The sequence below is a fragment of the Labeo rohita genome, chromosome 11, assembly GCF_022985175.1.
Source record: "Labeo rohita strain BAU-BD-2019 chromosome 11, IGBB_LRoh.1.0, whole genome shotgun sequence".
NCBI classification, from domain to species: domain Eukaryota; kingdom Metazoa; phylum Chordata; class Actinopteri; order Cypriniformes; family Cyprinidae; genus Labeo; species Labeo rohita.
In genome coordinates, this window is record NC_066879.1 from 11,478,935 (window position 1) to 11,505,645 (window position 26,711).

At 38.4% G+C, this 26,711-nt stretch overlaps 1 protein-coding gene across 2 annotated transcripts in view; it reads right to left on the reverse strand.

Moving 5' to 3' along the window:
* Positions 1-1,174: 1,174 nt before the first annotated feature.
* vgll4b (vestigial-like family member 4b) overlaps positions 1,175-26,711 on the reverse strand; it is a 47,067-nt gene continuing 21,530 nt past the window's right edge. Inside the window, exons 1-5 of one of the 2 annotated variants that reach the window (XM_051123040.1) lie at positions 20,793-21,171; positions 14,796-14,985; positions 6,855-7,074; positions 5,694-5,817; positions 1,175-3,607 (exon numbers count right to left, since the gene is read on the reverse strand). In XM_051123040.1, coding sequence (XP_050978997.1) covers positions 3,363-3,607; positions 5,694-5,817; positions 6,855-7,074; positions 14,796-14,985; positions 20,793-20,874 — 861 coding nt within the window. In that variant the 5' untranslated portion in view covers positions 20,875-21,171 and the 3' untranslated portion in view covers positions 1,175-3,362. Of the gene's footprint in view, positions 3,608-5,693; positions 5,818-6,854; positions 7,075-14,795; positions 14,986-20,792; positions 21,172-26,711 lie in introns of those variants that run through there. The other variant, XM_051123041.1, reaches the window with a different exon arrangement.

Below are 26,711 nucleotides of genomic sequence, written 5' to 3' on the forward strand. Positions count from 1 at the left end.
AAGTCCTGATCTGAATCAAATGATTTGCAATACGCGAAGTCCCGATCTAAATTAAATGATTCCTGATACACGATCAGGAGCGCGGATTGCAAATTATTCAGTTTGCAGAATGTTTCACGTGAAATTCTAATCTAAATCAAATGATTCACAATACGCGACTTGAAGTTCCAGTCCAAGTCAAACCCTCTCCGAAGTCCCGATCTCAATGAAATGATTCATTATACGCAATTCAAAGTCCGGATCTGAATCAAATGATAATGATACACGATATTCCAATCTAAATCAAATAATTCGCAATACCCAACAGATCTAAATTAAATGATTTGTTATACACAGTTTGAAGTCCTGATCTAAATCAAACGATTCATGATACGCGATTTGAAGTCCAGATCTGAATTAAACGATTTGCAATGTGCGAAATTCTCGTCTAAATCAAATGATTTGCAATACGCAATTTGAAGTTCAGATCTAAGTCAAATGATTTGCAAACCCTCCACAAAGTCCTGATCTAAATCAGATGATTGGTGATATGCAATTTGAAGTCCAGATCTGAATTAAATGATTTGCAATGCACAAAATTCCAATTCAAGTCCAATGATTCGTGAACCCTCTCCAAAATCCCGATCTAAATTAAATTATTCATTATACGCAATTTGAAGTCCTGATCTAAACCAAATGATTTGCGATACGCAATTTGAAGTCCAGATTTAAATGAACTGATTTGCAATGTGCAATGTGCAAAATCCCCATCTAAATTAAAATGATTCACAAAACATGACTTGAAGTTCAGATCCAAGTCAAAAGATTTGAAAACCCTCTTTGAAGTCCTGATCTAAATCAAATAATTTGGGATACGCAAAATTCCAATTTAAATCAAATGACTTGCAAATGACTTGTGCTGGAAATTGGAGACTTATTTCATAGATATATTGTCTTTAATAATTCAACCACTTCTCAAGTACTTCTTCAGGAATATTGATTCTTTAAAGGGTTTTCCAGGCATGAAATTTCAAGTCAAATTCAAGTTATACTTCAAGCACCTTGTACGAACCCTGGTACTAGTCAAACTCCAGTGGAATTACTGTAATTTTGACAGTAAAACATCTTATTTCACCAAACATTTTCCCAAGTGAAATCACTTGTTTATGTAAAGGATGATTCATAAGTCACAGGCTGTGGTTTAAGAGCACTTTATTGTTCATTGAGGCTACTTAAAAGTACAAAACAATGGCCTGCCAAAAGTTTGTTTTATTCCAAGGAGAAACAAGGCCATGAAATGAGGGTATAATACAGATTTACAAATCATTAAGAAGTACACTCGAGGTGCAGCGAGAAGTGTTTTAAATGTTGGTTTCTTGTCGTCGTTCTCCTGGAAGCGCACATCAAATAGAAAATCTTGTCGCTCAAATCCCAAGCGATGGTACTGGAGTGGAGTAACTCACTCAGACTCGAGTCCGTTTGTTCAATTGTCTCCAGAGACAGTTGAAAGCCTCCGTTCAGAAGTGTGTCGAGACTCAGTAGCCTTCAGAAATAATACACAAGTGGCTATTACACTAAACGCAGTGTTTTCATAGAATAACTGTGTTCCTGCACTTTAACCTTAAACAGACAAAACCTACAAACAAAAAAGATCAACTTTTTTCCTCAAAAAAAAAAAAAAAAAAAAAAAAAAAAAAAAAGCATGATTACAATAAAGGACAAGGGAAAATTAAATAGCTACATATCATTAACAAATTAATTGTTCCTCAAAAAATACCTACGATTTTTTTCTCTGTACATTCGTTACGCACAGCGTAATGATGGTCTTATAGTTTCCTATATAAAAACTTTTTTTTGTTTTTAAGTAAGTGATTTACCTACAACGTGTGTCACAAGCAGAAAGTGAGAAAGTGTCCTACCCAGGAAACTGGTAGTGAAATGTGTGTGTGACGGACCTCGGAAAGAAGGTCTCGTGTAGGATACGACAACGTATTACATGCGTCGAGAGCAGAGGGTGAAATCAGAGGGTCGGCGAGTACTTTTGAAGAGTGCGTCGTGTTCGAAATCGGGGCCGATGGAATGTAAGGACGAGCTCAAGCGCCTCCTGTATCTGCAACCTCTCGTCAGAGTCTCTGGTTAGTAGCTCTACTGAACACGGGAGAAAGTACAAGACCTGCACGACGTTCCCTAGCGGAGGAATGTATTTCGTTTCGGTACAGGCGGACCGTCAGAAAGGCCGGGTCCGTTTCCACAGCTGAATGCAGAATTAAGAGAAAATGAAGAACAACAAACACACGCACATGCGCGCGTACGCACGAAATTAGCTTTAGACGTTTTCGGCAGATTGTCAACGCTACAGTTGACCTGTCCATAGCTGCTAATGCTTCTTTTTTTTTTTTTGTTCAGTCATGCAAAGCGACAGCATCCTGTACCACGGATTAATAACATACAAAAACCAACCGTTAATATATAGATGGCCTGTCCGGAGGCTGTTTTCTCTTCTGTATCTGGCAGCTACCACAATGAATATTGAATAGAAAATAATAATATGGAGTACAACTGTACCAGCAGTAAGTTTATCTAGGACTGTTACTGACAAAAATAAAATCAAATCTGAAGAAAAAGGCTAAAAGTATTACGATTGAAATGTCTACACAATAATAGATACCAGCTATTTTAAAAACATGCACTTATAAGCACTAGTTTACCCTTAAACCATCTACTCTACGAAAACCACAGTGCCTGGGGAAAAAAACAACCCAAAACGAGAAGAATGCCCACGTCTGCCGCAGTCCAGTTGTGTCAACACCGAAGAGAAGCGAGAGCTGAAGCGACCGAGAACAGGTTCCCTCCCCCTTTCCAATCAATGTGAACCGCACCACCTGTGTCACCCTGCTAAACGTTTTCTGAACATCCAATCGTGTGTATCCAACGCTAAACTGACACCACCTCCGTCCGTCCATAGTGCAAAATCAGTCCAGGCATTCCGTTTCAAGTAAACACATACAGATTCAGGACACAACTGGGAGAGAGCGTGTGAGAGACAGAATGCGATGATGGAAGAATGGCTTCTGGGTAAAAGGTTTGCATCAGCGGTTTCTTTGGTATCTGAGGCAGATGGTTCGATAGTGTCTGGCTGATTTTTATCTCCAAAAAAATAAAAAATAAAGTATGGGCATCCCATAACGCAACAGCCAAGCTAAAAGTATACTAGCATACTTACAAATGAAAGAAAAAGAATCAAAGGGCAAAAAAAGCACAACTGAACCTCGTTGTGCATTCTTATGTACACAGCTATACATCAGCTCTGCTAAAACATGCATGGTTGCTTTAAGAGTGAAGCGGGCTGGAAGTAGCAGGACTGGGGTTCGCTGGTCCTCTTTTCAAGACACGAGGGAAGGGGAGTGATTGTGGTTGACCATGTGGCCGTTGGGAGACGAGTCTGGGCTTCCGGAGGAGCTGCCCTTGGCTTTGATCTGCAGCCACGTCTCGCCCAGCGCCTTGGCGAAGTGGTCGTCCACCGAGCCGGTGATGGAGACCGAGTTTGTTACGGGCTCGGGCTCTTTGTAGTTCTTGCCCAGGCTACGGCGGAAATGCTCTTCGATAACGGGGTCACAGGCTGTGTTAGCTGAGGAACAGAGAAACACTGCTTAGTATATGGTATGTCAAAGATAGCTAAAACATAGAACTTTCCACAGGTAGGAAACTAAAACTTGGGAAGTTTATTTGATTGTAATCATTTGTATTATTGTCTTGAAAGCAATTCCAGCATTACAGTCATTAAAATGTGAAATGTAACTCAGAAAACTGAACCACCTGTATGTCTGCATGTATGTAATAACAGACATTTCATTTCCCTAGCTAAGCTGGGAAAAAAAAAACATTTAGATCAGGAAAGTATGATTTCATAGGGCTTCAGTAGTGTGTTATGGACATGACACAATAGACATTTTGAGAGACAAACACACTTGGCAGGAACTCTGTGAACGGTCACATCCACAAATCATAGTTGATTAAAAAAGGGAAAACATTTGTACAATAATCTACTAAACTTAGTTTTGTGCAAATTTAAGTTGACTTACAGAACTGGAAGGTATCAATGGGTCCTTTCACTTTAAAAAGTAGAATCCAATTTGTATTTCTCTGACATCATGTGCCCAGAAAAATCTTTTTTTCTGTTTTGAAACCATTAAAATACGGCTGGCAGAACATCTTCTAGTACTAATGTACACTTCCTATATCTAGCAGTTATAAAATAATGCTATATAATGATATTTACTTCCAATGCACAAATTTAGAATTACAGCACTTAGTTCTAAGTTCTCTAACATACCAAAAATTACAAATAAAAATTCATAAAATAATTACATATATTTATAAAAAAAAAGAATATGAAAGAACAAGTATTCCCCAAAATTAAAAAAAAAAAAAAAAAATTAAAGGACTTTCATTCAAATTTCACAACTTGATTTAAAACTTTGATATTGAGGTGGCTGATATTGACTAATGCTGTCAACATTACAGCTCAATTATCAGATTATAAAACCTAACAAAATAAGATCATACCCTAGACATGGTCTCAATGTCGTCACTTCCTGCATATAGTTCAATTTCTTTTACTGGTAACACAATGTGTAAACATTAGAGCTGCCCCCAACTAAAGATTTTTCTGGTTGACTAGTAGTCATTTATTTTAAGCATTAGAAGACTAATCGCACGTTTATTAATAAACCATTTAAGTCATAATAATGAGCCTTTAATTACCTACATAGCCTAATAAGCGATAAAGCGCACGCATAAAGCTTGCCACAGCACAGTGGCAGAAGTAATGATTACAAATATATTATGGAAGTAAGGAGGCTGCATTAACATTTTAATAATTTATTGCTTTCTTTGTTTTCGGTTTAACTGATTAAGATTGCAACTCGTCATCTCCGCAGTAGGCTAGTGGACTGCACCTGTATGCATGTTTCATACGGATTACATAATCTGAGAATATTTATTTTCCAGTTGAATTGATTCATTTGAAAGTAGCTATTTTGATAGGTTTTTTTTTTCTTGACGCGCTCAAGTTCACAGAGACCGAGATGGCAGAAAGCGCATACTGCTTGCTTTCATTATTTTGCAAAAGCGCAACGTTTCATTGTTAATGTGTGCACACAAATAAATCTATTACTTTTTTTCTGTATGACCAAAAATTATGTATTTTAAGAGCAACTGACCACAACGGCGCCTCCATCTGTCATGCAGTGAGCGTGCTACTATTCAGCTTCCACAACCTTTACTAGGTTAAGATTAGTTTGAGCAGCCATGTAAAGTTGTTGCTACTACTTACAGTATTTCAGATCATAAGCCATACTTGAGGTTGATGAAAGATAGGTGAGAATTTGAATGTCCTGCCGATGTACTGTATTACCACATAGACCAGCTGTTAACTATCTGTCCGTCAGGGACTGCGTGACACTGCCACTTCTTGTGATTTTTTTTGTCCTGCAACTAAGAAACTGATAAAATTTTGGTCGACCTAGCCTTTACTCGTCGACTATTGGGGGGCAGCCCTAGTAAACATGAAATGTTGCTTAATTTATTCAACATCTCATAGTTCACTCTGTAAAGGACATGGCATCTTTATAATTACTATTTATCAATTTGTTAATTTCCCCCCACCCATGGAAAGTGCCAGCTCTGATCTAGTGATGTTTGCTTGTACTTACAGTTGGAGGGTCTGCGGTAGTTTGAAGTCAGGCTGGGTGAGCAGCCGTTGTGAGACACGGTGCAGTGGGTGAGGTTACAGTTACGGTTGTTTGCTGGGGCACATGTGATCACAGAGGGACGATTCTGCACACAACACACACACACTACATTAGCAACAGAGCAAGTGCCCAAACACAAACGGAAGAACAACTAGTCATTTTCACAGTGCTTTTAGATTTGTCTACACTGTAGAGACCTACAAAAAGTCTAGACTTGCTGTTCATGAGTTGAATAAATAGTCTTGTGTTCACAACAGTGGATAGTTGAGCCTTTTTTTGAAATTGAAATAAATCTAAACTCTCTTGCTGGACCTAAACTGCCCTAAAACTGTTTAGCAAACTGTTTAGCAAACAAAAAATTCTAAACATCAACATCAAGACAAAGTCAAAGGTACTTCATTATATTTACATTTTTTTTTTAAAAGTACAAAGATGTCTGCTCCCTTTAAAGCCATAGTTTACCTAAAAATGAAAATTACTTACTCAAGTGTCATGTTTGTTTACACATGATGACTCATTTTCTTCTGTTGTACATAAAAGAAGTTCCGTCATGACAACTCTCTGTGAGTTTAACAGGCTAATGTACATCACAGTGTTAATGTTTTTGGTCCTGGCGGAATAGATATGCTACGCATTTACTGCAGCAGAGCAAATACCAAGACTTGCTACTGCCAATACATCCACCGATATGCTGTTGTGAGCATGTATGAAGCATATCTATACAGGTGGAGCTGAGGAAGGTGGAGGGATTCTGAAGTGTGTTGCGCTCATTGGCTGCTGATGTGAAAAGAACCAATCAGCTGCACCATGTCAATAATGATGTCATTATGTCAGATTGAGTTAGAACCTATCAACCTGTGGCATTTAGAGTTTCATGACAGAACTTTGGATATATTTTGAAGACTGCGAGTGACCAAACAGTTCAGTTTCCACTGATTTCCATTATATGTATAAAAAAAAAAAAAAAAAAAAAAAAAATACAATGAACAAGAGTATTTGGTTACCAACATTAGTCAAAATATCTTCTCTGTATTTTACAGAAAAAAGAAAGTCTCACAGGTTTGAAATGACATGCGGTTGAGTAAATGCCAGTTTTCATTTTTGGGTCAGTACTGAAGTTACCTGCTGGCGCTCAACGGGGCTGACAGTAGGTGAGATGGCGACAGTGCGGTTGGCGTCCACGTTTTTGGTCAGTGCGAGAGGCTGGTCCATGGCCAGGCTGGGCATGTGGGCGTAGAGGTGACCACCAACGAGACTCATTGGGGAGGCGCCGATGCGCTCTATGGGACTGCGGCTGCGATCCCGGGGGTCCTTGCGGTAGTCCCCATTGGCAGGCTTGCCTCTGCAAGACAAACAAAGGAGGGATTGTACTGAGGCCCACGTCCAACGGCACAAACAAGCAGAGCTATTATTGCCACATTCAGCGGGCCTGGCAAGAGCGGCGCACCTCCCGCAAGCAGTCGCGATGACTTGATAAGAAGGGTTTGTATGAAGTCGACGTCGCTTGCGTTCAAGCATTCATTTGGTGTGCTCAACAAAAAGCCACGGCTGCTCTGTAATCTGTGTTGTTTTAAAGAAAGTTTTGTTCTAACTGATCAAGACTGTCGAAGCTCGTCTCTAGCTCTACATTAGCTCAGATGGCTTGTTACAAAAGGCCCTTTCCCACTACCGACCTCCTTTCCTGTTTTTCTTTTCCCCTTAAAAGAATAGACACACATGCAGCAAAGCCCAGAAGCGCTATTCCACCCTTCCGGAACGATCGGTCTCCTGTTGCCAACAGAGCGGAGGCCCAGCGAGGGGCCAAGTGCACTATTCAAAAGGCTTCATCTGTGCTTCACAGGAAGAGAACTTAATACCCTTCACTGGGCACACAAGAGAGCTGAACAACAGCACGGGAAGAGCCAGGCAAACTCTAATCAGGTATTTGAAGGAAATGCTTTCAGTGCAGAATTTGTAACCTCAGTTTGGTGACCACCGTCCACCTTCGGGGAGGACAAATGCTGTAGATTTAGTTTAGTCTCAGTTGTGTGGGCTACGATCCTTGAAATCCCCCGTTACTTGGCAACGCAACTGGCAAGCGAAGCATCTGCAAGTAAACCGTTACGTCTACCGGAAATTACTGTCCTCATGATAACTAATGGAAAGCTGTAGAGGGAAATCTTCAATCTTACTGTCAGAAATTACTCCGTCACAATCACAAAGCTTTCAATGTAATACATATGCTGTGTACACAAGGCGACTAAATGCCCTAAAGAAGTAGTGATATCATGTTGACAGAACCACAGTGAGCCTGAAAGGTTACACCAAGTGACATTAGAAATGTATCAAATAATGGCAATGTTGCTATCAGTAGAACAGCTTTACATTATTACATGAGATAAGGGAAGAAAACTCCAAGCAACTGTCTTACAACATCTTTTGTTACATAGGAATTCTACACCGTCCACATTTACCAAATTTTTGCTGGAAAATCCAGTCATTAGAACAGGAATCCATGGTATCAAGAATTTCACTTGAAATATTTCCCTATGCAGATTTCGCAGAGCATTCTGGATTTTAGTCATGCATGATATATTGCTACACTATTGACAAGACAAGCTTTGCCTGTGGAATTCACCAACATTTTGCTACCATACTGCACATTTACACCAAGGCACTAGGACACAAGTTAAAGGTAGCTCAGTTGTTTTTTTACAGAAGCCAGATCTAAAAGCAGCACAATAATACTCAGAAAAACCTTCTGAAAGCCTCTTCACCCAAGATCCTTTGAAAACAAACAGCAATGAGGCCCTTTCATGAGATCTTTCAGTTCCCTGCTATTCCTCTCTGATGTGAGCTAAATGCTCTGGCAATATTCCACCAGTGCTTTCAAGACTCTTGCTCTGAGAAGAAATGCATTTTCCCGTTCGATTTAGGATTAGCAAACAGTGAGCGACTCCGCAGATATTTGGGATTCTGAATCACATTCACATGAAGCTCTTGTGTGTTTTGATGAACCCACGCATCGATCCAAACATCACGGATGACACCACAGTCAAAACAAAAACACAAATATGCAAAACCAGAAGCAAATCACTTTTATATGACTTTAACAGTTCCACTAAAAATCCGTAAGTCACCAGTTTCTGATGAGAGAGGTAGGCAGTCTGCTTCGAACTCCATAGAAGTGATGTGAACTCTGCTAGACTCACTTTAGTCACAGATGCAGGCCAATAAAACTGGGGACATTTTCTCATAATTGCATTTCATAGCCGTGCGGCAAAACCTCACGATTCTACCACAGATCTTGGCAGGAAGATTTCGCTCTTATTTCTCCTTTAAGTCACTGGAAGCTCGCCCACAAAGATACAGGAAACATCTGGGAGAAATCAAGGCGAGGAAGGCAGAACCACAGGATACAAACAGTCCGTTCTTTGGAAATGTACTTCATCTAATAGAACCACCCCATTCACGCTGCTCAATATTAGCCATATTTCTAGCATTCTTATAGCACGGCAGGAGAACAAATCATTAAAAACGTGCTTTAAACCATCAGCCAACAAGCTTTATTAATAGCATGATAGGTTTAACTACTGCAACATTTATATTTCTTAATGAATTCATTAACTTCCCATTTGTAAATCTTAAATGTGGTTACTGAAGCAACTAAAACATCTTGGCACATTGATTATTTCTGGCTCAGGTTTTAAAACAAGCAGCCAAAGAGGTAAATGGCAGTTTGAGAGTCTGGATCCATACCACACTGTGTATAATCAGTTTAAAGCGTTTGGCTAACTTCAGACTTCACTGCTTTGACAAATTATAATCCAAACACAAGTGAGCCAGTCATGTGTTTGTTTATATATAAAAGTTAGCAGAAAAACATTATTTTATAAAGCCTAACCACGCTGGCACGGACTTCTTATGACTCTCCGTTTGGCTGGCCATGGATGCATGAGAAAGACAAAGTCTACCAAGTTCCTAGCAAGATCGCGGGCTGCCGTGGATTATTCCCTCTGAAATCAGATGGCTTTCCTTCTCACTTCTTACAGAAACACATTCATAAAAGCCCTCGACATATACTGAGATACTGAAAGCATGGACGTCTGTTGCATTTATGATCTGCAGTACATAAAGAAAAATCAGTCGTTTAGTACACAAGAGTGACTCTTATTTTGTTGTCAACAGTGTGACTTTTTCTGCAGTGGGGCGTCTCCGGTGGGACAGGCCGAAGCAGGCTTCCAGAACGCAGTGGGCTGACCGGATAAGAGGCCCTTTGTTTTCATGGCAGCAGTGAAAACGAGAAAATGGCCCCCGCCCTGACATGAAGCCCACTCTACAACAATATGTCTCCCTGAGTTTCCAGTTTTATTAGCCTTACGAGGAGGCTTCAACCAGAGCTCCCTCACTGCTGCTAATGAGGAGTCTTATCTCTGTGCTTCAAACTGTTTAGTCTGGCACAGACAGAGAAGACCAGAATGAAACCATATAATAAACTAACACGTTGACAAACTCCTTACAGATCAAAAACAATACATGACATGAAACGTAACTCTAAACACTCGTGCGCTTCTAACAACCGAGGGCCAGAAATGCTCAAAATAACTTTCCAGCGCTGGACAAAAGATTACAGTGAGGAGAGACACAGGAAGAGAGATTTCCCAGCCCCCACTCGCTCATTCCCTTCTATAGAAAACACCCTCATAGAAACCTGAGCCACCTCCACCGCTGCCTCAGCCCATGGTGTCCGGTGTCAGCCGCAAACTCCCAACAAAAACAATCAAGAGTGCCTCATTCACCTCCACCCGATGAAAATCACATGTCCTGGAGCAATACAGAGGCAAATGAACAATTCAATCCTCAAGAGTTGAAATGCAAATGTATTCCTGCTCTTGAAAAACAAGGAAACATTTCGCAAAAACATTCTCAAAACTCCAGGCCTGTGTGTGTTATGAGTTTTGATGACACTTTAGTATAAGGACAAATTCTCACTTGTTGCTTATTAGCATGCCTAATATTAACACATATTGGCTGTTTATTAGTACTTATAAAGCACATATTCTGCATGACCATATTCTATATCTCTAATCCTTCCTCATACCTAAACATAAAAACTACCTTACTACCTATTAATAAGCAGCAAATTAGGAGTTTGAGGCAAAAGTAGTTAACGGTTTAACACCAAGAACTGGACCTTAAAATAAAGTGTGACCATAGTTTTAAGTGTTAAATTCAGGATCTCCGTTTAAAAAACAAAACAAAACGCTTTAGCTTTAACTTAAATTTCTAAATTATGTTCTAAAATGCCAAAAATGAGAAGTAAATTGTTTCAACTTACATTTACGTATAAGTACTAATTTAATTGCTTACTAGTAATACTTATAATAACAAAAAGTGGGATCTCAACAATAATGGAAAAAAAGAGGATATTTTTTCCCGTTTTAATTTTTCTCAACTCATTTTAGTGGTTAAATTAAATTGTATTAACCAAAGAGCATGTTCATTAAAATCATGAAACTTATTTCACATCAATTTATTAAAAGTTTAACAAAAATTACATGTTTAGGGCCCTACGAAATGTTTTATTTTTTCTCCTCACCATGTGTTTTATTGTCATCAAATTCTGTGTTTTAGCATACCTAATGCATTCAAATTTATTCTTAAAATAGCCTTATCAATTTTTTCCCCCTCGGAAATTCTGTGTGAAGGCATAAATTAATTCATTTATTAATTATTGAAAATTAAGCAAACTTTTTTTTTTTTGTCAAACAAAGGGGATTTACTGTTAAAATTAAAACATGGAAGAAATGTGTGATTATACCCTTAAAAATAATGTCTGTTTCATTTTAGTAGTAGTAGTAGTAGTAGTAGTAGTAGTAGTAGTAGTAGTAGGCTATGTGAATTCTACTGAACAACAGTAATATATTTCTGGCACAATGTCTTCAAGTTAAACCAAACTTTTATTTTGACGGGTTGCAGTGTCTACCTTTATAGTTCTGTGTGTATATAATATGATGCCAGTTTTACTCAAATGGAACTGTCAAATTCATGAAGCGACTCTCAGCAGATGTTTTTCATGCATTTATGTCCTCATTTAGTGAGACGTTAAAGTCACCGCGAGCCTCATGTGTGCTTCAGTATGTGTAGTAAACAAAACCGCACATATGCGCCATTCAATAACACGGAGACACTCAGAACATGCAGAATTCATATTTAAATGGTATTTTTGCGGCTTACTATTTACAGATACTAGTCCATATCGTGGTTTGATTTAAGTGTAAATTACCTACTTTTGATTAATTCACCCAAAGTTTGACAAATTCCACATTATTCAGTAAATTCCGTTTTTATGACTGGATTCCATGATTCCTTCTGCGTTTTCCGCAGCGCAGAAATCATAGGGCCCTACACACTGTAGTTTGGGCATCAATTCTCACTACTAACTAACTATTAACTATGACTTTTGCCTCAAAATCCTAGTCTGCCGCTTTTTAATAGTTAGTATGGTAGTTGTTAGGTTTGGGTGTGGGGTGGATTAAGGGATCTGGAATATAGTCATGCTGAATAAAGCATTAATCAAGGTTCCCACTCTTTTTCGGGTGATTATTTTCCAAGGCATTTCCAGGACATCTTTATTTCAATTATGGCAGGAACAAAAGACAAGGAGAATGCCCTGAAGTATTATATTCTTCTCTCGAGAGAAGTCTTTAAAAACATACAGTTTATGGCCATGACTTAACTATAAAATAAGCTCTTTAATATGAGCTCTTAATTATACACTACAACAAATGATTTTCAGAACCAATTTCAGTCCTATAGCAAAACAAAATGTATTGGAAGTATTAAATTATTTCACTTACCTATTTGAAAATAAAAAGAAACTAAATCAGTTCATTATTTATGCTAACAATAATATTAAAGAAAATATTTAAAAATATTGGCATGTGTCCTACAAATATTTCAAATTAAGTGTTGCTTTAAAAGGGTCTAGTAAAAACTCTCACTCTTGCTCACTCTTTCCTGTTCTCGGCAGAACTTTTCATATTCTTTATCCTGGCTGAAGCACTTTTGTTTCAATCTACAAACAGCCTACGTTATACTGTAGTTTAGTTAAATATATTCATATTAACATTAATAAGGTGAGTCTGAAAGTCTTATGTTTATTTGATGGTGATTTCACATTTCTTATTTGTATAAAGGCTAAATACAAACACAAATAAAAAGTGAGCATTATTTATTTGTACCATTTTTTTCCTAAAATATTTTATAGTTTCACAGGAGGAGGTTTCATGGACTTGGCAAATTCATTTTTCAGAAATTTGAATAGACATCTGTTGTGGGCGTTCTAGGCAGTAATTCTGAGGCCGATATAAAAAGAAACAAAGATTATATATATACACAAGAGCAGTTTCTGATCTAATTTCAAAATCTGAAACAGAATGGTCTAATTTTACGTTTGTGAAATTATGCTACATAAAAATATCAGCAGGAAACAAAAACAGCACGCACTTAGCGCTAATTCACTCTCTGACAGCAGGTGGTGCTTATAGAACAGCAGTGATGCAGCCCCTGTAAACAAAGCAGCACTGCGCTTAAAAATACTTTAATATGGACAGTACAGTGTCAAGAAAAGAAAATACCATCGCATCATGAACAGTGAGCTTGCTCTGATGGGATTTTCTCCTCTTTGAGTTCATCTTCAGCATCTTTGGCATTTGTTAATGTCCTATTTACAGACTTCGTAATATGTCCACACAAATGACATTTTGGAAAAGCTTGCAATACAGTTTGTGTGTGAGTTCGGAACAGAGATCGGCTGAAATAAAACAAAAGAGCTGACTGCTAATTGCGTGTTTTGAGCAGAAACTGGCCAGTTACGATTTATGGAGGTTCGAACATTTTCTACTACTAGCATTACTTGTTTCGGGCTTGGCTAAAGGAGAACATGATTCCTTTTTTTTTTTTTTTATAATTTTCCAGGACAACTATAGATTTTCCAGGACATTTTCCATTTTCTCTCATTTTCCATGCATTTTCCAGGACTGGAAAATTAGTCAAATTTTCCAGGTTTTCCAGGACATGTGGGAACCCTGATTAATATGTGTTTATACATACTAATAAACAGTATGTGTTAGTAATACACATGGTTATATCCAACTAGTTAATAGAGAGGATCAGTCCCTAAAGTATTACCACAAAAACGCTGACATGTCAAAAACATAAATAATTAAATGCTGACCTAAAGCATATTCTGTATGTCAACTAGCAAAATGACAAAGGAAGGCCCTGAAGGGAATCTAGCGTTAGTCACTTCAGTGAGGGCTAATTGAATGCAAGTTGGTGTAAAGGGCAGTCGCTGTTATGACAATCTGCTCCAGAGCCAGTTCAGATCCTGCTAGCGCTGAGCATTGCAGAGAAACCTTTCAACTGGCAACAAGCTCTGACGGTTTGCCAAGATGAGGATGAGGATCAAATAGTGTTTATGTATGAGAGCATTACAAAAGTAAATCAATTCAGTCAAAGTTTAAAACAACCCGTGCTGTTAAATTTGCACACACACAAACGTCAAAGTCTCAAACATATATCAAATTAAGCTCGTCATGCTAAGAAGCTTCTGTTGTTCTCAATGGCTCCTGTGCTTAGGTCCTAATTTACCAAGCAAATTGCAGAACATAAATTAGCCTAGGCTGCTCTGCCTAGCATCAGCGTGGCTTTTCACTGCTAAACAGCAGATCTGGTCTCTCGCGACTGAACGCTGCTCTTCCAAACGGGGCTAGAATGCGGGGAATGCTCTGCCATGAGGGCACGGCCAGGCGCTGCCTATGTGCTCCGGCTCTGAGTGCCGGAATGTCAGGAATTCAAGGCCTCGATCTTCAGCACATTCCCAGGCATTCCCGACGTTCTTTCTGCAGGAACGCCGCCTGCGCCGCCCAAACTTCTGCCGAGTATGAGGCTTTCAAAAAAAGCACCTGATTGCCAACCGAACCAGCTTTTAGATCTGGTAAAGACGACAAGCTGTGAACGTCTGTCAGCGTGTCAGATGCATCCAAAACAAGAGGCATGATATTAATTGGTTTCACTTACAACTGTGCAGCAAACAGCCGGCTCATCTTGGCCACATGCTCGCTGTTACAGTCGATGTCGTCATCTGCTTGGTCCCCGCTGTGTTTCCTCTTGCTGGGGCTGATGGGAGGAGGGCCCGTCCTGTGATTGCTGACTGCAGATGACAGGGACATGGCCTGCATTCTGGACTCGCCTCTCAGCGCAGCCTCACCTACAGCAAACACAAGAGAGCCTGCATTAATACACGTGAAACACCTACTTCAGGAGGCTTTTGTAGGTCATGTGAGAAGTTTACTGCATGCTTTGGAAAGTCATTTCACCAGGGTTTTCTTTCGTATCTACCAACAGGCTTGCCAGTGTACTGGAGTATATATTGTCTAAAGAACATGCCCATATTTCAATATTTGCTAAGAACATCCCCCAATAAAGATAACACACATTGTTTAGAGATCATTTAAACACCAAAGGTAAACATCAACAGATTTTTCAACAGAGCTCTCAAGATATCAGCACTGGCCATTAAAACCCACACCGGTTGACCACTACATTATACTATACATGAAAGCTCCCCATCAATAAAGGCCACTTCTTTGATGTTGATTTTTAGATCATAAAACCATCAGATCACAGAGAGAAGAATCCACAGCAATCACAGTCACACTCATCTGTGCTTCCTATGATTTTATTCTCTTTTAATGACACTTGACTGGTACCTCCATGTCAGAGCAGAAGAGCATTAGCGACTGATGCAGAAAAGTATTTTGAAAATGTATTGCATTGATACACTGACAATGCAAGTATCAATACTTGCATTGCAAATGCATTCAATCTCTGCCTTTCATCTGAAAAAGTAATGCACTGAAGAGTCATTACAACACAGTACTGTAAGATTCCTCTCAACACTCAAGTCATTTGAGATACAGTACAAGGGCACTCGGTGCATTTACAGGCACGGTGTAGGAGTTGGGCCGGAAAATTACAACTGGCACGCTCTCTCCAATGGGACTTTCCACTTGGGATGAGGTTAACTAAGCCTGAGAAGCTTTATAAGATCCATTTATTAAGCCAGACCTGAATTTCAGAGTTATTTACAGAGTAAAATGATAAATAGAGATGGTAAAAAAAATAACCCGGCCAGGTGTCCTTCCCACAGTAAAGCCTCATAAAATAAGCCATGCACACACACTGACTTGACTTCATGATAAAGCTCAGACGGACGAGCTCACAAGGTACTTCCCAAAACAAGCGGCCTATTTTCCTGACTGGCATGTTTCGGCTCGTCTGTCCGCGCGCCATGGCAACGCCGATGACATCATTGTTTTTGGCAGGGCTGGAGCTGCTAATAGAGAAAAGGCTGCACTGCTTTAGACGAGCACACAGTAAACGTCCACACGGCTCCTGACACATGATAGCTTATCGGTGTTAGTCTCCAGAGAGCCATGAGGAGATGTGGGCTGAACTTGTGATATTGTGAAAGTTATTGGCCATTCATTTATTATCAGTGAAGAATACTGTTCAGAGACGGGTGTCCAACGCTTCGTTTCCCAGGCCTGTTCCTGGAGAGACAGCAACACCACACTCTTCCTAATCAAACACACCTCATTCAGCTCGTATTAGCTCAGACTCCACGACCTGAAACGGATGGGTCAGATAAGACAGACATTCAAAATGTGAACCGCTGGAGTGCATCCAAGAACAGGGTTGGGAAACACTGAACTACAGTCTGCTTCTATCAAACGTAAATAGGGTAAGGTGTTGTCAACTGCAATATTTGAACAAGTTTCCTAAAAGACAAATGAAGAGTTCTAGATAGATAAGGTCTTCAGTATTTATAGGTGATAGCTGATGATTTTACTTCTATCCATGTTAACTTTTGTTTTTACGCACACACAGAAGCTCCCTTCACACAGATGCTTTGGAAAATTTCTGGGAATGTTGTTCCAGTAGGATTGCATGATTTTTCATTCACACTGCCATAGCTTTGCCATTTTCAGTGTTTCATTCACACACACTGCAGACTGTGACATCATGTACTACAGATACTCAACGAGAAGCCTTGCCGATTGATTTTTGCATTGTCCTCCTATAAAAAGCACAGCTAAACTTCATTTCGCCACCTTTCTAAATGGTGAGTAGCTTCAAGGTTGTAGTTTCACACTCTTCCACAGCCATTGTGTTCTTTTTTTTGTCTTTATCAGTAAACAAATTCTCTCATTCTCCCAGCCAAACAACCACACAATAACTAGCATGATCATTTACTATAATCCCAAGAACGTTAATTTTACCAGCATTTTGCATTCAGACTGAAAAGGCATAAATAAGTGTGAACGTCGCTAAGCATTCCTGACTCCAAACAAGTCTCAAGGTCTCAGAGGACATTCACGTTAACGGATTTGCTCTAAAGTTAGATTGACAGAAGTCTTCAGCTCAAATGGGATTGAAAACAGTTTGTTTGATTTACTAACTGAAGCCAACACCTGAAGAAAAGACAAAAACTGGAGAACGACGCTTCCTTCAGCCAATTTGTTGAATTTCACACTTCAGTGAGTCTGTATTTTTTGGGATGTTTAAACTGTTAAAACCTCACAGCAACCTTTGTTGGAGACTGCAGGAGCCATGAAAGATGACTATCAGCGTTAGAAGAGATGCAGCCAATGTTTGATCTATTGAAAGACTGTCATTATGAGTGTAAATGATCAAAGTCGGCCCTACTACTACAGACTTCAAACGTCAAGCCAGGATGAGATTGAGTTACAGATGTGAGCCCACCTCCTTCCCTTTCCTACATTCACACCCATTTACAAAAGATCAAAATAAGACACAACCTCCAATGCAAACTAGACTTTTGGAACTTCTTGGCAAACACGTTGTAAAAAGAAACAAAACCCAAGCCCTTCTGATCATACTGCCGACGTTTGCAGAACAATGCTCTTCCTTTGCTTTATAGCATTTGAAACCTGATCTTCTCTGACCAGCAGACAGCATGTCCCCCATTCATACGAGCGAGGGCAACTATGTCTCGCTTAAAGCAGAGGCAACTGCTAAACAGGTACTGGTTTAGCGGGGGTCTTATCTTTCTGTTGCCAGCTGCCGTTTTTAGCCTTTGTTCAGCAGGAAAGATGACAGTCAGCGTTTCAGCTCTGCTTCAATTTAAGCTCAGCTGGCGAGCAGACATCCACAACGGAGCACAGCACGGCACCACTGCAACACGGAGCGGACCAAGCTTTCCTCCTGAACACGCCTGATACCTGCAATCAGAGCAAAACACGCTCTCCAAGAAGTCAACTGATACATTCAGTTAATGACACGGTGGAAATTTTCTGCAGGTGAGGCATGAGAGATCAGTAGCAGAGAAAGGAAAAAAAATAAATAAATAAACATTCGTGCTCATCTAGGCTGCACTGATTTAATAAAAAAAATAAAGAAAAAATATATAATATTGTGAAATATTACAATGTAAAAAAAAAAAAATAAAAAATAATAATAATAATAATAATAATAATAATAATAAATAAAAAAAAACTTTCTTTTTACAAATACTTCAAAAATATAATTTATTTCTGTGATGCAAAGCTGAATTTTTAGCATCATTCCGGTCTTTAGTTTCACATGATCTTTCTGAAATTATTCTGAATTATCAATGTTGAAAACATTGTTTTTGCTGCTTTATATTTTCTGGAACCTGTGATACTTTATTCAAGATTCTTTGATATAATTAACTTAAAGAACTGCATTTATTCAAAATATTACAATATATTGAATACAAACTAACAAAAGTTTTGGCTAAATAAAAGTATTAATTTCTTTAAAAAAAAAAAATAAATAAAAATAATAATAATATAAAAAGAAATACATATCTATAGTATATTAAAACAGAAAACTCTTATTTTAAGAGTTATTCTAACAGTTTTACTTTTTTCTGTATTTTTTTTTTTCACAATATAAAAAAATAAAAACATTATTATTATTATTATTATTATTATTATTATTATTATTAAGATTACTGATATTATTGTGCACTTGACTGATTAACAGAGATGCTTATTTCCCCTAGTGTCAGTGGATAAACATTTCTGTTTCCACATTTGAGTCACTATGTCGTCAAATAAATTACCACAATTCAATTTCCACAGGCCGGCACTTTCATCAACTTTCTCCGTTTTATGGTCTTCTTAGCCTACCGTAAAAGAGTCCTCAAAATCATCTTTGGTGTGAAGAACAATGAACATAAAGATAAGAAAGTTCGTCTGTGACCTTTGAAAGGCTGCGTTTGTTCAATTCCCGATAAAGCGTAAAGCAAAGTTCAGCAAAGCGAGGTCTTTCAGCAGAGTACTGCGTTGTGCACGCTTTGACCTCAAGAAGTGATGCAGAAACAGAACTATTTTAAGGGATGATGCTCTGCTCACAGAAGCTGTAATAGATTAGCCATGTGCTCAGGAAATTCTCTGGCACACATTATAAATAGCTGAAGTGGCAGCCGCGCAACAGCGAGCAAAAACCGGCTGTGATTGTGTATTTCCATCCACTGTCACTGGGTCACGTGACCGGCTGCCGGAGAGGAGAGCATTCCAGCGGCTCAAAGCAGCCTGACATCCGCTCGAGGAGGCCCGTGGAGAGACACGCCAGTCACGTCAGCCATTCACACACATGCGCGGCTGCTGGAGTTTTTCCACAATGTTTTGAAGTGTTATCTGGAAACACAGAGGAGTCACCAGCCAAGGAATACGTAACCTTAGGCGTCACTCTCAGGCATAAACAGAGGAAGTATCATCACAAGTTATGAAGTAAACATCTGAATGTTCACACATACCCACAGCACAAAAAAAAAAAAATATCTGTAACACTACTAAAACCCGCTCTAAAGGCTTCAAAATAAAAATCAATCCGAAACAGCACCTGAAGTTAATCACTCTCAAAAACTACAAAAATGTGCAGACAATTTGCCAACAGACAACCTGTCAAAGTAAATGTCATTTAGTAAAACACAACTCTGCTTTAAAAGTCAGATGAAAAAGAGCTGTTCATATATCACAGGGACTAGAGGAGGCCTGTATCGCATTTCTGCTCTTTTGACATGTGATGGCCCACAACAGGAGGCTGGTGCAGATATCCCCGCACAAAAATGTACCTGCTTTCTACTAAATCCACAGCTCTACTACAGCATACGATGCTCAAGATGACACATACAGCAACCAAACACAATACTGATGCTTCATAAGAAAGACAGCTGGAGAGTAACGGCATGAGTAAAAGCTCTGGATCGCTGCAGATGAACATGCATACCGCACATTTCTCAAGCACACATGTGCTGCAACTTCTCTTAATAATAATACTGCTAATATGTATTTCATATCATTAAAATAAACTTTCCTGCATATATTCATGAAACAATTTCTGACACTTGCTTTGCACTTTAAAACCTTTTAATTTACATACTGTATCTAGAAAAGGCTAAAATATTAACATTAATATGAAAATACATTGAAAACACCACTGAATAAATCAAGTGTTGATCTTAGGTTCTGCAACGGTTTACCATTTCTTTAAAGTGTTTAACTCAACCATTTTAAACACTTTCTGCCTTCACTAGCCTATTTTACACATTACAAACTTTCCACTATTCACTCATTTAAATGAGCTCTTAAAAAAAGCATGCATAACTGATAAACACTGTTACAGATAGTATTTAGTACGTCATACAGTAGGACATGACCTAAAATACTTTTGAGAAGTTGGCAACACTTTTTTCATGTTGTAAAAGACTTTTACCATGAAAACATTAACTGAGAACTTCTTCATACAGTACTTTGAAACTTAGAATTTTCCGTATGAAAACATCTACGTTTGAAGGTAAACACGTCTCGCGAAATCCGCGTGAAATAGAGGAAAAACACCGCGAGCGCGGAATGCTCGTGAAAGTGTAGCGAGACGCGATGACGTCACCGGCGTCCGTTATTTTCACTGACAAATACTTGATTTCATTAACCAAGAGCGAGAAAGTAAGTGTTTGTTTTTTACCTTCGTAACACAGGATGCCAATGTTGTTGTTCATTTTGTCCAAGTACTGGTAGTTCAACAGGTCCATTTTGGTAAAAAGCATTTATGGACTTTTAATCGCAGAAAGAGCAGCTTCTCTTTTTCTCTCGTCAGGAGCGCGTGTAAAGGCCCAGCCTTTAACTTAAAACAGAGCGAAAATAACTTGTTTAACCCCACCTCCTTGAGTACCTAACGAGTAGAAGTACTCTAACGCGAGTTTAAAGAAACTTTAAGAAGTTTTAGCGAATGAAAAGTGTTGTATTTAAGGACAAAGGGGTCGCGCCAGTTCTCCTCACAGCCCGCTGTAAGTCGACTGCACTGACACGCAGCCTATGATCGGTATGAGTCCGATGCGCGCTCTCGCGCTCCTCTGTGCGCGCCTCCTTCACACCGGGCACGCTCGCCAAATCCCGCGAGAATATCCCCCTCCCAAACGCATGGGAATCGCTACATGTAATGGGGGAGGAGTATAGTAGAGGACAAGAAATGTACAAAACAACGAAAAGTTACTATTGAGAGACTTTTTTAAAGTTTTGTAAGTAACTAGTCCAGCAGGGACCACTACTTATAATGAAATGACTCGGGAGTTCTAAATGTTAAAAATGAAAAGCCATATTTACTAGTCATTGCAAATGACAACTCAATACGAAGCTGTTATTAATGTCAAGTTATTATTGTAATCATTACGATTATCTTATAAGTTTGTATGTACTAGTATTAAGTTAATAGTTACTTGAACATTTGAGGAAAGGAAGGGATATTTCCTGATCCACGTGAGAAAATATATTCAAACATTTCCTAAAAGTTAGGTATCTTTAGGAGCATTATTAACTTTTAAATGAACAATACTGGCATTTTAAGGCAATATAGTAATCAGTATATTATTGACACAATTGTAAAAGTAACTACTTCTTATGTACACTTTATAATGTGCGTGTCTCTTACTCAGAGCACCAAAATACAGAAAAAAAAAAACATAGTAATCATAGTAATAGAAAATCCACAACATGAAACAAAGCTTTCTTTAAAGTTTTATAGAACAAAACATATGCTTTAATGCACTTCTAATCTCAAAACCAACACAACATTTAAGGCAAACTAATGTGATTTTTAATGACACTCTACTGCCCTCTGGTGGTGTCACGTTTCCAGCCCATCCACAAGGCCCAGGATATGAAAGGGAAGAAGAACTGGCTTTTATAAGAGCAGATGGCTCAAATAAACCGAACAGAAAACAGAAATTAGGATGAGCAGCTAAAATCACAAGTAAACAGGACCATGTTATGATCTGGCTCATGTTTCATCATTCTTATTCTGATGACTATGACATCTCAGAGAGAACATTACTATGGGAATCTGATCAGAAAACTCCAACATATATAAAGATCTAATTGTGATAGAATTAGATGACCAATGTAGCCGACCGAAAACAAAAGTACTGATTCTAAAGTTCTACACTGTTTGGTGTATCATTTAGCATACATTTAAATAATTAGTTTATTTAATACTAATATATACTATTATAGTATTTATTGATAATACTTTGAAGTATAGGTTTCATTTTTGTATTCCATTTAGTTTTATAATTTAAATTTTAGTAATTAACATTTCTATATTTTACATTTCTATACATTTTCTTTCATTTACGTTTAAAGTTTCCATTTACTGATTACATTTTATTTTATTTCAGCTTTATTTTAAATAATGATTTTTTTGTGTGTGTTAATGACACTGCTTGCAGTGTCGCTTTTATTTGGCCTAATGAGTTAAAATGGCTAAATGTTCTTTATTTTCATTTGCAATACTTAGGTTTAATTGCTTCTATTGCTTTCATTTGTAGGTCACTTTGGATAAAAGCATCTGCTAAATGATTAAATGTTAATTAGATTCATTTTAGATAATTACCACATCATTAATAGGAATATGGATGGCTCCTGTTGGGACATTTTCTGTTCCCACATTATACAGAAAAACCGCAACTGTTGTCCGTAACGGCTTGAAGAGGATTTTATTAGTAGTTTCTCTACATTTTCAGTACATGTTCACTAACTGCAGGCCCTAGACAACTGTTTTAAAGCAAAACCTTTACAAAATAAATAATGGGTACCGATACCTGATATTTAATGTCCTGATATCTCATTTGAATTCCAGAGAAACAGTTTTCAGTGAGTTAATTAGAAAGGCACATGTGATTTTCCTGAAGTAAATTGCAGGGAGTTGGTCCTCAATAAAGACAATAAAATGACGATATGATATAGGGAAGAGTGCGGTAACATGCCACTTCCTTCATCTAGCATACATTGCATAATGATAATTTAATAAGTACACACTTAATGTTGAAAGCCGTTTTATGCCAAAACTGTTCAGTGCATGTTATATAAAAATTCTACATGTAACATCAGTTTAAACATATGTAAAAAAAATCATTTCAGAGCAAATCTATCTGTGTCATGAGTTATTTTAAATGGCTTCACTACATGTTCTCACAAACCTTTTCCTGGCTGCGTTATTCAAATGTGAATGATGTGCAGCACAGAGAGACTTTGGCATGACTCTCTCTCTTTTCTTTCTGTTATATGTAATTTCTTATCAATCTTGTTCTTCTCGACAAGACACAGCTTCCCCATATCACAAGGAGGAATGTCTGTATGTTAATGACATGAAATGTAGATCGTTAGTTCAACATAAAGATCAGTTAGTTCAACTTAAGCAAGTGGCTCATCTTACCCCACCCTCCTCTAACTAGATCAACAGCACACTAATAGACATTACAGCCAGTTAACCTTTAACAGACTGCTGTATTCCCAAGCCTAGAGAACATAAAGGAAAGCTGAAGGTGTTATTCAGAGCCACGCCATTCATTTGCATTGACCTCTCTCGTCCTCATGATCACAGCGGCTCTCAATGGCCATGGGATTAAAGGTCTTTTCAGCGGCTCCTTCAGCCCTCCCTAACTCTACCGCACTCGTCTCTCCTCTGACTCTGTCAATACCAAAGGAAAACGGTTCTCACTGGGTTTGAAGAGGCATTGTCTCATATTTCACACACTCGGCAAAACGGCCCGGCTGAGGCTGAACAGAGCAGCCATTCAGAGAGCGGCGTGATCCATTGTCTTCAGCTGTGCTGAGATATTTGAGGGACATAAAATACTGTACAGTTTGACAGTTAGAGGTGAACAGCTGGTCAGTAAAGCAGTGAAATCTACTAATGCTATCTGAGAAGTTCCTACTTTAGAGTTCAGAAGTACTAATCACACTGAAAAATTAAAACACTGGAAATAAGTGGACATGGAGAGCAATTTGATATTTGTTTTTTCCACTCATTGGAGATAATTCGCCTCATAAACTTGCTGAATAAGTCGCACTGCTTTATTATTCTTCTTCATCAACAATTAGGGGATTCGTGGATCGATTCTGCGATTTTCACTTGAATCGATTCTGAAACTTTGTTTTAACTGTAGATGGAACTACGTGCTTTAGAAACAGCCATACTCTGCTTGCTGCCAGTTCCTTACACACACACACACACACACACACACACTTGAACTTAAAATAATAATTCATAAAGTTTGAAAAAGATGAAGTAAATTACAAGAGTGTTCACAGTGGGCTGTGTTTACATTAATCTTGCATCATAAAAGTATAAAAGTTGAGGTGAAAGTACATTTAACCACTTAAATTACTTAGTTGAACGCACAAGCGCTCTTCTTCATGAGTGTTTCAGCCTAGAGGTTTTGTGTTTGAATCATTTCTGTGCATTTTATTTCTCTCGGAATTGGGTGTTTGTGTGCCCATGGGTCTAGGTGCTGAAATGAGAAAACACCTCACACACCTAAAATGTAGATTCGCATTGGATTATACTTAATTATGATGAAAATACCTGAAATGGCTTGAAGAACACAGATAAACTATACACTGTCACAGTCAAATGTTTATTGTCTTCATGTTTCATAATTCAAAACGGCTCTATATTCTTTTTACTCAGCTACAATGATAATAGTTCAGCCTCAGATGTCAAGCCAGTGGACTGTTGGATTGATGCATACAGCACACAAAAGTGGAAACATTTCAAAGTTTTGAAGTCATCATCAGATTGGTTAAATTATACAGGATTTTCGGGAGACGTGAGAGTTGCGTTCTTTAACGTTCTGTCTGGAAACAAAGATTAAAAAAAAAAAAATAGCAAACAGCACCATTTCACGTCATTGAAATAATGGCGCCCTCCATAGTCCAAAATATGTATAAAACGATGTGGATTTTTTAAAATAAAGTAAGTCTTTCATGAGTTTTCTGATACATATTTTAGCAAGAGACATCATTTACGTTATATTAAGCCATACAAGTCTTAATACCCAGGGTTCTCTTGAAGGTCTGACTAATGCTATAGCTAAGTTCTATTACTTCTATGATGTATCTATGGAATTTCTGTGTGAGGGAACCCTCTGGCTTTTGACGAGTATTCACGTAAACACACTCGGTTATGTCTTAGGTGAACGTAAACAGTAGGGAGAACATCGGACATGTATCAGTACACTGCATCCATGCATTCGGTTTTAAAGGGACAGCAGCCTAATTTAGTTTCTATTGTCGGTGGCATTGATGTTAATCAAGCAACAAAAGAAAGACAGAAAATCACTCACTGCTCTTGACTGAATCACTTTAGTAGCCCTAATAAAGATTCATCTAAATTTAAAATAAATGTCTGCTTGAAAGAATGAAGAATGTGGTAAACAACATGTTATAAAGAATGCATAATTAGCCTATATAACCACTGGCATTTCATTGAAAAGAAGACCATGTTCTTGTTTCTATGAGAATTGGTTTAATTTAATTTTAATATAAAGGCATGTTGTGTGTCACAGCAGTTAAATCTGTGTCTTTCATGATAAAACATTAATATCAAATCTATGCAGTGAGTTTGGTCATTTTAGAGAAATGCTTGATAAATGCATTACTCTGTAAATAAACCCATTAAATTTAGATGACTAAATCTACTGTAAATCTACTGGATTTAGACTAAAACTAAATGTAATTTTAGTCAAAAGACTACAACTAAGACTAAATCAAAACTTGCTGTCAAATTAACACCGTTTTCAAAAGAAATTTTAGGGGCAGTTCACATCGTGCCTAAAACGTGTGGAAAACGCTAGGCGTGCCGCTTTCTCCTTTCCAAAGCGCTCTGTAGCTTGCACTCCTGTGGCATCTGCGGTCGCTAAGAAACCATGACCCACACTCTCCATGAAGACGCAGACGTTTCAGCAAAGGACAAACCGATTTCCAGCACTAAAAATCGCTTGCTTTAGCTCTGCTACTAAATTTGTTTAAAATGGCTATTCCTGTACAGCTATGATCAGCTGTTTCTCCATCTTGGCTGAGCTTTCAATGTTGTTATGGAAAAGGATGAAGCTAATTGGTTGGGTCTTGTCACATAACCCGCGGTGCACTTGCGGCATTCTGAAAAGTTGAGATGCTTTTATCTCAAAGACTATAAAATACCCAAGACCTGTTACTCATATAGTTTTAAATGGGGAAAAATGCAACGTTCATTATGGCCACCAAGCCCCCGCCTTCTTAATGAAAGAGCCAATCGTTGATTAGTAAAGTCAGCACGTCACTTACTGCCATTAGAAGTGGTTGTGGCTAGAAGGGATACAGCTCCGACCGAAAACTAACAATTAAATGAATTGTTCTACCTATTGGATTGTGTTTTTTTTTTTTAACGTCTACACCTACCCCAACCCTAAAGTTTAGGTTTGGGGTAGGTGTAGGTGTAGGCGTTAATAAAACAATCTAATCAGTAGAACAATTAATGTCATTGTTAGCCACAACCACGCGGCGCGGACGTGCCAGGAAAAACCAAGCACGTTGCTTCCGTTATGAGCGCGGCTGCCGCACGTCTACC